The 12,951-nt window shown below is 35.9% G+C and overlaps 1 protein-coding gene across 4 annotated transcripts in view; it reads right to left on the reverse strand.

The window, feature by feature from the left end:
* The window catches only part of RELCH (RAB11 binding and LisH domain, coiled-coil and HEAT repeat containing), an 82,853-nt gene that overhangs the window by 22,522 nt on the left and 47,380 nt on the right, over positions 1-12,951 (reverse strand). For 3 of the 4 annotated variants that reach the window (XM_071553521.1, XM_071553517.1, XM_071553520.1), the window contains 7 exons: positions 12,220-12,332; positions 8,129-8,219; positions 5,375-5,446; positions 4,435-4,575; positions 3,785-3,949; positions 2,824-2,971; positions 411-567 (listed from right to left, as the gene is read on the reverse strand). In XM_071553521.1, the coding sequence (XP_071409622.1) occupies positions 411-567; positions 2,824-2,971; positions 3,785-3,949; positions 4,435-4,575; positions 5,375-5,446; positions 8,129-8,219; positions 12,220-12,332 (887 nt within the window). Of the gene's footprint in view, positions 1-410; positions 568-2,823; positions 2,972-3,784; positions 3,950-4,434; positions 4,576-5,374; positions 5,447-8,128; positions 8,220-11,552; positions 11,574-12,219; positions 12,333-12,951 lie in introns of those variants that run through there. The other variant, XM_071553518.1, reaches the window with a different exon arrangement.

The raw sequence follows: 12,951 nt of genomic DNA on the forward strand, positions 1-12,951 counted from the left end.
TTAACTACTTCTTCCATACAATTCCTGACCCATGAAGTAAGCAATGGTTTAATTGCCAGAAAAGTGTCACCTATATTTTTAAACATCTGTTACTCTCATGAGATAGAATACAACAGTCTTCAGTACAACAAAATTGACCATACCAGTAAAAAAATGAAAAAACCCAACTTTTTCAGAGCAAGTAGTTACCTACACATTCTGTTAGACTGTTTTCTGAATATAATCCAAGTACATTCAGGATAAAAATTTAAATGACTAAAATAAATTCAGTATTTTCCTCTTCAGTAAGCATCAAACACAGTAATACTTAGCATTCTTATATTCAGTAATTGTTAAACATGACAATGCTTAAGAAATATTAATTTTGACACATTTTAAAATTAGGACTCCTGAGACACAAATTAACTCACAGTTGATTGACTACCCATAGCAAAGACTCCCAGCCTGTGGTACCCTCGTGTTCTAGCTGATAGTCATACAGTTGCAACAACACTGCTAATTGTTCACGGCTTCCGATGATGATGGCTACGTCTTGAAGAGGTGATACGGGCCGAGGGAATCTAGTGACTGCAACAGCAGAGAACAAGCAATCATGAACAGAAGAAAACACTTTGGAGGAGATTGTCAGAAATGACAGCTAAGAAAGTATCAAAATCATTAGGTGTCTTCTTTATAAGGTTATCAATTTGCTTTCAAAAAAATCGTGAGTTAAAATCATCTCTGAAGAGATTATGTAACTCTCACTTAACAAGAGAAAATGCTGATACAGGAAGATTATGGAGTTATTATTGCCAGCATGGCTTCACCAAAGTCAAATCTTTCCTAGTGTCCATCTATGATGGAGTGACTACGCCTGTGAACAAGGGAAGAGCTACCGATATCACCTATCTGAAGGCTGTAAAGCCTTTGACAGTCTCCTACAACAGCCTTCTTTCTAAATGAGAGAAATCCAAGATGAATGGATTTTTCAGTGAATGAGGAACTGTCTAGGTGGTTGCATCCAGAGGACAGTGGTCAATGGCTCAGTGTTCAGAAGAACATCAGTGACAAGTGGTGTCCCTCAGGGGTCTGTACTGGGACAAATACTGTTCATTATCTACATTAACATCATGGACAGTGGGATCAAGTGCACCCACATCAAATTTGCAGGTGACACCAAGCTGCGTGTTGCAGTTGACCTACCTGAGGGACAGGATGCCATCCAAAGGGGCCTGGAGAAGCTTAAGAAGGAGGCCTAGGAGGTTCAACAAGGCCAAGTGCAAGGTGCTGCACCTGAGCTGGGGCAATCCCCTGTACCAATAGAGGCTGGGGGATATGAAGGGATTAAGAGCAGACACGGGTACCAGTGCGTGAAAAAACTGGACATGACCCAGTAATGACTGCCTGCAGGCCAGAAAGCCAAATGTATCCTGGGCTGCATCAAAAGAATCATGGCCACCAGGTTGTTCTCAAAGAGACCCCCACTTGGAGTTCTCCATCCAGCTCTGTGGTCCCCAGCACAGAAAAGGCATGGAGCTATTGGAGCAAGTCCAGAGGAGGACCATGAAGATGTGAACAAAGAGAAAGAGCACTTCTCCCATGAGGAAAAACTAGGAGTTAGGCTTGTTCAGCCCAAAGAAGAGAGGGCTCCAGGGAGACTTTAGTGTGACTTTTCAATACTTAAAGGGGGCTTATAAAAAAATATGGGGACAGACAATTTGATAGGGTCTTCTGTGATAGGATAAGGGGTTATGCCTTTAAAAAGAGGGTAGATTCATACTATATGTAAGGAAGAAATTTTTTACAGTGAGAGTGATGAAACACTGAAACAGATTGCTCAGAGAGGCAGTAGACACCCTGCCCCTGGAAACATTCAAGGTCAGGTTGGATGGGGCTCTGAGCAAACTGATTTAGTTGAAGTCCCTGCACTAAGCAGAGACTAGAACTACCTGACCTTTAGAAGTCCCTTCCAATCCCAAACGTTCTATGATTCCAAAGAACACAGCACAGACGTACAGTAGGCTGACTTGCAGACAAGGTTTATTGACTTCTATTGCTACACTTGAACGATCCAATGGCTCCTAACTTTATATGTAAGTAGTTTATGATGCTCCCCATTCCCACTCCCAACTCTTTAATTATGTAACTTATCACAAGAGAATAATTTGCACTTAAAAATCAAGACCACAAAAAAATTCTAGACCAATAAAGTATGTGGGGACTGAAAGCCTGCTACACTAAAATGTTGCTTTGATTTTTTGAAATTCATACTTAAAATTATTCAGCAATGAAGTTAACCAACAAGAACATTATCTTTCCTACTGCAAAACTCAAGAAAGCCAGTTAGTAATTCCTGCAATGCTTCCAGATTAGTGAAAAGTGCATGAGATTTTTTTTCCATCACTTTTGTGAAGGAAAAAAAATGTCAGACTAGGCTGAAACTTGAAAGTTTTGAATTCTTTGTTACCCTTTCTTTGCATCTTCACACAGAGCACTATTATCAGTCCATGGACACGTAACAGATGGTGACACTCCTGCACTACACTGCATTTTTCCCCACTTCATAAAATTGTTAGAATTAACTGAAACTGAGGCTAGCCTTCCTGAGCTTTTATTGGCTATTAAGGAAAATCAGTTCTTTAGAAACCTTTAGGAAGTAGAGTTAATTGCTTTGCTTTCTCAAAGCTTCTTATAAGAATTAAAGAAAAATCAAGGGATTAAATAACAATTTTTCTGGTGATAATCAGGTCTCTCAAGCATAGAAAGGGATGGAAAAAGGAAGCATTACTTAAGAATTTGCTAAAGGAGAACAATATGAGAAAAAATCCATGTATCAGAAATTACCTTCTATTTGTGGTACTTCTCCCTGAAGTTTAGCCTTGCTTGTGAAAGGTGCATTCTGTAGCACCAGTGCAAACAGCGAAGGAATCAATGACTGCAGAGCAGACAGATACATATGGAGCTTATGTTCATCCAAGCCATGTTCTCCTTCCTGAAACAAACAGGACACTCAATTGAAGCTTTCAGTTTGGATGATCTGTTCCTTAGGCATGTATTCACTGGCAAGAGATCAACACATCTTCGATGAGCTTCTACACAGAGACGTGAATTATACAGTCAGTTAGCCTAACCACACACTTACTTTGTCTCATGGCCGAAAACCCCTTATCACCCCTAAGTCACCTCTACTCAAAAGATTCAGGCAATACAGCCTTTGGTATTTAGCAGTTCATGCAGAAAAACAGACTAGTATTTTAAAAGAACATTTTTCAGCACATTTTGGAAATGTGGATCCTTTGTCTCAGAGAGCAAGGCACCTGAATAAACCAGTTGCTTGTATTCTGAAAGTGAGCATCTTTTTTCAGTGTGTTAGATAGTTATGAGTATTCAATTTTTCAAGAACTTTTGAGATATCTACCAAATCAAGTGTGTAAACTGGATCATAATTGCAAATGACCTAACTAAAACATTAAATTTTACTTTGTTTACTTATTTAATAAAAATTGCACTTTATTAATAACTACACCATTTAAATATTGGGCAAATGCTATTAGGTTATGATGCAGAACAGTATTAAAGAAGGGTATGTTTAGTTTTGGGGGGTTTGGAGGTTCTTCTTTTTTTTTTTTCCTTCTTTCAATGGGCAAGTAAAAGTTATAGAGTTACAACAAGCATCTCCGGAAATTTTTTTACTCATATAACATTAACCAGCAATTATTTGCCTTTTTGTATTTTTTTTTAAAGCCTGAATATTTGGCAAGAATACATAGAAAATTCTCCAATGTAGAAACAGCTGAACACGTACCCTGAGCAACTTTTCAATTTTATTAAGCAGTGTAGGTATAAGATGGAACTGTAGTTTTCCCAGTTCTGTTGTCCAGGCAGCATAAGCAGGTAAAAATACCTGATGTGTTGCACCAACCACACGTTCTGAAGGGTCTCCTAAAGCTGAAAGCAGCAGTTCAAAGCCCTGACAAAAGACAATGAAGAATGTAATTATTTCCCTAAAAATTATGTACACATTTTACCACTCTGCCTTAAAAAAACTGCAAAGATGAAAGTTTTTTATTTTCACTTATCTGAAACATTATTAGGCAGCATCAATTTGAACTACAGGTAGGCTTCATTGAAGTAAATGAATCTCTCTTAGCAAGTGATGACATCAAACTGGCTAATGGTGTCACGTGGGCAGTGAAATAATATATTCTCAAAGGCAAATTATGAATTATTAGAGAAGCTTCTGTATAAGGCTGTATAAATCTGAAGTTCTAATGCTACTTGTAGTTTTTCTGTTTGGTCTTGGTGAAACAGTAAATTCAACATTCGCATAAATAATCATAATTGTTAAAAGCATCTGGAAAGGTTTAATAAACATACAAGGAATTATATATCCCCCTATTCATGAAATACCTATAGAAGAAATTTCATACATACAGAACCCAAACCAAATTATACCTGTTGATATTTGTCTGGATCATCAATATAGCCCATAATGACGCCAAGGCTTTTGATCACAGCTTCTCGTACCAGATCTGCCTTATCTTCCATTAGCATTTGTTGCAGCATGGAAAGTACTAATGAACTACGAATTTCTTTCTGTTTATAAACAAGAAACATATTTGTTAAATCCAAAGAAACAAGAAATGTGGGTTTGTATCAATTTTTATAAATAATTTGCACTTCTGTTAGTACTCATAAACAAAATCCCTTCCTCCAACCACAGATCACTTTATGAATATTACATACTCAGTTTTCATAACAGAAGATGAATGAACATAAAATGTCAGTAGCTTCATTAGGGAGCCTTTTGTCCCACTAAGCACAGAACTCAGGTCCTTCAATTCATATCGAACAAAAAACAACTAAAGAAATAAAACTACTTTATGCCTAGACTTAAAACGGAACCTGCAATCACTGCATTGCTAAATTAGAGGGGTGGGGTTTTAATTTAGCTCTGAAGCTTCAGATTCTGGTTTGCCACTGACCTAATATCACTGATTCTTCTAACTGGCAGCACTCTTGTTCTAACATTCCATGGTGTCCGAAGAACTCTATTATTGGGTGCCAATTCTTCTTTCACAGACTGTTTCCTTAATTGATCCTAACTATCTTTTCTTTACATTGTTTTTACTGAAACAAGTAGTTTTTCAGAACACACTAGTTTTAGAAACATTTTATACCTAGATTAACCTGTATTTCTTCATAATAAGTTGTCTCATTCTAAAGTGTGATTTATTGAATCTCAAATGTGTGATATAAAGTAGAAAACAAAATGACTGTCTATGCATAACATACACACTTGGGAATACTTAAAATTATAAAGGATGTTTATGCTATGAAACAGAATTTCACCTTGCTTTCACTAGCAAGGTATTTGGAGTCTATTAATACTTACTGGAAGGTAAGGTGCAAGAGCTCCACAGGATTCTGCTACCAGTAGCCGTCGCTCTGGGTATTTGTGGTTGATCTGATAAAGAGAAAGAGATGGCCTATTTGCTTTGCAGCAACTAATATTTAAAATGTGGTTAGAATGAACTACAATGGAGGGATTCACCTGCACCTCTTCAATAAACATTGACTGTGCTCGCAGAAGTTGCACTTGGGTACTAAGCAGCCTCAAATTCTTGTACTGATACATAAAAACAAGGCAGATGCAGCCTTCTCTAGTTGTCATGTAAAACCAGGCTTACAATAAGGGAAGAAGCAGAGAAGCACGTAAGTATATGCAATAAAGAGAATATAGAAAGCAGCATATGGAATGAGGAATATGTGTAACTCCTGAGCTGGCATATCATCAAATATTTTATCTTATGTAGTCCCTCAGGAGTGACATTCCTTTAAGAACTACACTAGTGCCCTCTACTGCTCTGAACCAACTAGTGTAGCAGAGCTGCCCAGGTCCTGCTGAGCAGTCAGTGTCAAAAGAAGACACATATGTTAAGCCAAAAAGCCTTTGTACGCTACTGAAGTTCTGCTCTCAAGTCCTGCATAAAAACATGACTGAAAACAACTCCTATTGCCAAGAACCTCTGGATCCTGTGCTACCTCCCCTTTCCACTCAGCAGTTGCTCGAAAAATCTGCTTTCCAACGTTAATATTGACACTGTGGAAACAAGTTTGCATCCTGGTGGAATCAGATTTAATTAAGCCAGTGTAATGGCTGAACAAGGAAACATGCAATATGTTCCAATAAACTGTGTGAATGAAACATTTTATGCTAAAATGGTGAGAGGGAAATGTGACTATTCTGATCTGCCACACAGAACAGGATATGCAGCATGTGGTGCAACTGTTTCTTTATCTCTTGCTGTGTATAGCCTTGGTTATACAATCATCTTACCACAGAAAAGATCATGGTACTCACTGCCTTCTTAGTCTTTACTGGGAAGAATTGCCTTTAGTAGCCTGAGGTCCCTAAACTCCATGCCAAATTCTGGAACAGGGAAGACCTTTGGTAGAGAATTATCAGCTTAGGAAATTTGGACACATGCTAGTCTGTGGCCCTGTTGGGGATGCACCCATGAGCACTCAGAAAGCTAGCTGATGTCATTCCAAGACCATTCTTGACAATCAATGAAATGTTGTGGCAATAGGGGAGATTCTTAAGGAGTGGAAGAAAGTAAATGTCAATGCCACCTACAGGAAGGGCAAGACAAAGGATCCAGTGAAACACAGGCCGGTCTGCCTCACATCAGTTCCTGGGAAGGTGTTGGAACAATTAACACTGGAAAGCATTTCCAAACATACGAAGAGCAAGAAGGTGGCTGGAAACAGCCAGCATGTATTTACATATGAAAAACACTGCATGACCAACCTGACAGCTTTTGACTGGCACAGTGAATAACATGAGAGCAGTGAAAAGGTAGAAAATTATGTATATACTTGAGTTCCTTCTACAAACTCAGGATTTGTGACAATGAGATTCAGCTGGTATTTTGCTGAAGAAAATAATGACCTGGTTCCAGTCCTATAAACAAAGTCTGGCAAACTGCATTAAATAAATGCATTATGACACATGACTTGGCAGCCTGATATGCTGTACTGTTACACTTGCACTTCTATTTTGCATCAGCAATTAGCAAGAAATGGATCACAAAGATGTGCTCTTAACTGAGGTTAGACCAATGTTTTAAGCTCAGTCTAAATTTAATGAGAACTAAGAAAACAAAATGTTGCTTATTTTGTGTCAACTACTATTGTCATGAGATCGTCATTTAATTATCAGGTACATCAGTCATACATACAAGCACAAATGCTGCATATAATACATACTTCTACTTTTAGAAAGCATTAAGGCTATTAAAGCTTGGACTTTATTGTGAAATACAGATTGCTGTGTTATGCAAGAAGCAGCAGAAAATTACCAGACCAGAAAGACTACCATGAAAGCAAGCATTACCACTCTGTCACAGCTTAGTTATCGTCTTTTGTCAGTGATGAACTCTCTTTTCTTCATTATAGTAGGAAAGTGCCATACATTTTCACCTGAACTGATGTTCTGTTTTCTATACCTCAGATGAAACAGTAGGAGTATTTCAGTTTGGTTCTTCAGTTTTTCTTTTAATTTAGAGTATCTGTGGAAAAAGTCACTATGATTCTAGAAGTCACATGTGGACTTCAGGCTGGTCTCACGGGAGTAAAATCATGCCCATCTGCAGGAGACTTACTTATGCTACTTTGATCTTTGACTTCTAGTTTCAGAATTTAAACTAGCTGAAGTGTGGACACTGCTCCAGGACTTAATACAACATAAAAGAATTAGCAAATGAAATCCTTGAATGAAAATGGATTTCCAACAGTTTAAAAATTAAAGTACAAATTATAAAAGTACCTACCTAGCCATAGGTTAGGCAACTGATGATGAATACATGTGTATCTACATTTCAATGGAACAAACTTATTCAGGTATATGTAGGTAACTAGAATCTCTAGATAGTCTTTAACAAGTATTCCACTTCTGAGGATTTTTTAATGCTATATAAAAGTACATATGATGACAAAGAACACCCAAATAGCTTTCTGAAAAACACTTCGAACTGCCACTCATTGGAAACCAAACCTAAAACAACCTCCTCCTCAAACAAATAAATCTCAACATTTATGAATTTTTAACAAATTTTCCAGTCTAAAGCATGAAATAATCAGTTACCTGCTCCCAACACTGTGGTAAAAGTTCAGCTTCTACACGTGTTGGTCCAACATGTCGGGCAAATGCCACACATCCAGTCAGTATCATCTGTCTGAAAACATAAATTTAAAGCTTTCATCTGTTTATAAAGTTCTATAATACATGAAATACATTATTTAAGTTAAGAAAAGCAGATGCTGACAGGCAACAAGTAGTTGTCTACAGTCAAGATTGTACACCATACACACTAACTTAAAAGGCTAAATCTTAAATTGTAAACCACTATTGTCCCTAGATGACCTTTAAATGTCCCTTCCAACTCAAGCTATTCTTTGATTTTTACCTTGTTTTGTATTTAATATACCTTTTCCAAAATCTTGCAGATCCCAAACTCCGTAAACCAGAGCCTGAGAATCTCTGATTTGGCTATTTCTGATTTCCTAAGGTCTGAGATAGGGACTTTCTGACTGAATGTCTTCATTTAATTCTTAGTACTGAATACTATCAAGCACCACGCAGTAAAAGGATCTAAATTACTTAATACTGTCATACTACCAGTATTTTACTCAAGTACACATACTTCTTTTATTTAGTAGTATTTGTGAGATTTAATGGACTTTGTTCAAAGCAAGTAACCTAATTTCCTTACAAGATGGTTTTGCAACATTCTAACATGCAAGTTACTGTCATCTCTCACAAAATACTGGACTTCACACTTGTAAGAAATCTTCTAAAGCCCACTAGAAAGTGGAAGCAATTAATCAATCAGTAGTATCTATGATCACCTGTTATTTGTATTAATATTCTTAGATTTTTATCTTTCCTGAAAGTTTGCAAGAAATTGCCATTGTTCCATCAAATTCATAGGCACAGAGATTTATTTAAAATTTCAATAAAATGGTACTTAACTGTAATTTCTGGTACTTTAATTTTATTTAAGGAGTGTTTATCTTGCTAAGAGTTTTTTCTTCTATTTCTCCTGTAAATAGGATTGGAAAAATACCAACTTTGCATGCAATTCACCAGTTCTATTTACTTTTAGTGCCTACATGAACTCTTAAATAACTAGTTTCGAATGATAATGTGTGGACACAAGACTCTTGTTTTATCACCTCTGTAATAAGATTAGGACACATTTATTCATTATTACTTTGTGGAATGCAAGCCAGAATTAATTTGTTACCATTTTAATGTCATGTCTAAATGCCTAAATATTTACTGTAGCTAAGAGTATCTCCTTAAGGTTGAAAGGCAGAGATTCTGCTGGTTATTTCCATAACAATTATAGAATATAGCCAATCAAAAAAAGACTCAGTCACTTTCAGAATATTTATAGTAGAAAGTGTATAAAAAAGATTTTTTTATCTCAGCATTCTTTAGGCCAACAATCAGAGCAAGCTTTTTGGTTTTGTGCTGTGTCTCCTTGGGGGTTTTACCTCTCTACCACACACAAAGAGCTAGAACTTTGATCAAGATAAAAAGTTTGGGGAAAACAAAAATAGATGAGACTTAAGAAATTAACATCTGATATGTAATAGCAATATGGAGACAAAAGTCTGTGGTAATTCTGAGTTCTACAGCAAACTAGGCATTCACACTGCTGTCTTTGGTTCTATACACTGCACCTAATCACAGAACTGGGCAACAGAACACACATCTTTAAGATATTAAAAAAGAAAATAGTGGAATAAAGTAATCCCTTGAAATCTTCTGCATTAGAAATGCGAATATAAAGGCAATCAGTTTGATTCATCAGAGCACTAGTTTATTTCATCAGTACAGAAAACAACGTGAAATCAAAAATCAAACTAGAGGAACAAGGCATAAGTTACAGTAGAACAGACATAATTTAACACTTCTAAATGCTTTCTAGGTGTTTTAAGAAGTGATTGCAAGCACTGGTAAGCAGTTCAATCTTATGTTACACAGTTCAAATTTGTTTGTTTCTTATAAAGGCTATATTAAGAAATTACTTAATAGAGTTCTCCTTAATATGTCACCAAATTATGTGTTCTGTAAGAGGTGGTATCATATGACCAACAAAACATCACAATGGATACGCTAAGTTTAGTGTATTTTAGCTTCTTTTTCTTAAGAGTGCTGCTTCTGGACGCATTACTTAAAAATCTTCAAAAGTTCCCATTTTGAACTATGTTTTAACTTTATCCTAAAAGACTCAAACATTAATTTGACTTCATGGCTCCTTAGCCTCGAAAACTATCATAATGGTACAAAAAGAAGCTTAGGTAAAGCTAACACATATTTGTTCCTTTGCAGAAGAGAATTTTATAGGCATTTTGAAAAGTTGAATGGTACATTAATAAGCAAAGCCTTGAGGACAAAAGTGGCCTTATTGAATGTTAGTATACAAGACTACAGCAATGCGCTATGCATCAAAAAGCCTTTCACATGGGCAAGAAGTATAATATAGGCTTTCCTCAGAATTGTTAACATACTTTAGATATTTGATCTTGTAAAGTAAATTACTTCTTTTAATGGTTTCATTCTAAGAAATGAAATGTCGTAATTCAGTCTCTTGCATTTAGCAAATTAAAATTATCAACTTATCAGCTGCTACATTAATGGGTAATGTAGGCCTGTGCAGTATAGCAGAAGATAAGTAATATAATTAACACCAATTGTTCTGGTGACTAAATCTGAATGCCTCTGCTTACTTCATATGGCACAGGACTGTTAAAACATCATTTAAACATATTTAGATAAAAACCAAGCATGCATAATACACATTCATTATGTAAGTATAAAAGAAGGCTGAAATTCTGAATAAGTATTTTCTATCTCATTTGTATTCAGAGTCTCTCTTATTTGATGGAATTTTAACTACTTTTCCATCAGGTGTTATGGCATCTTTGAAAGTGTTTTATGTGTCTAAATGTGTATTATGTATATGCATGTTTTGTCCCGCAGTTTATGGCAGAATGTTCTTCCTAAATTTCTGACAAAACCATGCTTTTTAGATATAAATCTCCAATTCACAACAAAGAATGAACAACTTCAAGAAAAAAACCTCAGATTTTCTTTCTTAGCTGTTGGAAAAGAAACACATAATGCACCCAAACAGGTATATGAAAAAACTACTTGATAGGCCACCAATTCTATAACAAATTAGCCACAAGAGACTCCAGTTGTGATGTAACTTCCTTTCCCCTCAAGGACAAATTAATTTTAGCTTCTCAATCCACATGGGGCATTCAAAACAATTTGGATAGACATTTCAGAAGCAGATTTCTAATGAAACTGAAGTAGGACAAGGACTGCGTATTTTTGTAATTTCAGTCTACATGGTGCCACCATGCTACAGGTTGCTTTTATTTATTTAAGCACTTTTTTGGATCCAAAGCCATGGCTTTCAATTATATCTAATCTCTAAATTTTACAATAGAGCAGTTTCAAAGAATCTTCAAAAGAAATGCTTTCCACCTACCTCATAAACATATCAGTTAGGGTACTGTCTTTCAACCTTAAGGATATTCTCATGAAAATCAGTACAAAGTCACATTTCCTGAGTATTAAGGAATAATTAAATTTATAAAACGAAAGGTATAATTTGTTTCAGAGTCTTAATCAAAATAAAGTTCTTACACTTGCCAAACTTAAATCACTGCTACAGTCTTCTCCATTTTTTATTGCAACCATAATGAACCCTAAGTAGAAAAAGCACTATTTTCTCATGCAAATTTCCCCAACAAAACATGGTAGTTATCTTACAAATGTACAGATCAATAGGACATGTTAAGAGATAGGTGTAAAAAAAAGTTGCTTTGATTTCTCTATCAATAATTTGCTAAGATCAATGATCTTAAAGCTACATTTTAACAAAAGCTTCAGTTCATCTTTAAGCATAAAAAGGAACTGAAATATTACACTGCAGCTTACAAGTGCATTTTACATTTTCAGTAACTAGAAGGTACAGGCCACAGAAATGGAAACTCCTCATGTTTGCAAAAATTTGTCAACACTATACAAGTAAAATAGCATCTTAAATGAAACTTGTCTAAAATCACCTAATAATATCCAAGTTCTATTAGTTCTGCTGCCTTGACAGTGAAAAAAGTTCCTTCTTGTCCCGCAACACACAAGCGCAAACACACCTTTGCTCATCATCTGGTCGTTTGATCAAATTGAACAGTATGTGTAGAAGCTGATCTCTCTCTTTGGGTTCAGGATGGAGGCAGGCTGTACACAGTATGAGTGGGATCAGTTCCTAAAAGGTTGCGGGTAGGGGAAAACCAAACAAAGTAAAAACGCTTTGGGCATATATTCCTTAACGGCAAAAGAAAATAAGAAGATAAATCTAGTCATATAACATTATAATAGTTGGAAAAGACACTTTAGAGTCTTAAGTGACCTAAAGAATAAAGCTCTACAAAAGTTAGAAATATTTTACTGCTAGGAAAAATGAGAGGAGAACCAGCACATAAAATGAAAAGCTCTGCAAAGCTTAAATTAACATATGCAGGTCACCTGTAACTAGAATTAGAGGACAGTCATGGTTTCACCTGTCTTCACTATCTACAGAACTGAAGCAAGCTCCACAGACTAATGAACAAAGCTCCAATGGAAAAATGCCACGGAATTAAAGATTACAATTTCCAATTGAGTATGCACATAATTTTGTGCACAAATTTGAATGAGCAGTGAAAAACATACATTGGTAAAGGTGTCTGCAGACAGATATCCTCTATTTTGACTGAGAACTATCTGATTTTTTTAAAAGTCTGTTGATAGCTTTTTTTCTGTAAAGAGGCAACACTTGAAGCTGAATTTTCTTCTTAGAGCAATTGAAATCCCTTAAGGAACAAACTAAAAAGAAAATACTATGT

Source organism: Pithys albifrons, chromosome 4 (genome assembly GCF_047495875.1).
Source record: "Pithys albifrons albifrons isolate INPA30051 chromosome 4, PitAlb_v1, whole genome shotgun sequence".
Taxonomy (NCBI): Eukaryota; Metazoa; Chordata; class Aves; order Passeriformes; family Thamnophilidae; genus Pithys; species Pithys albifrons.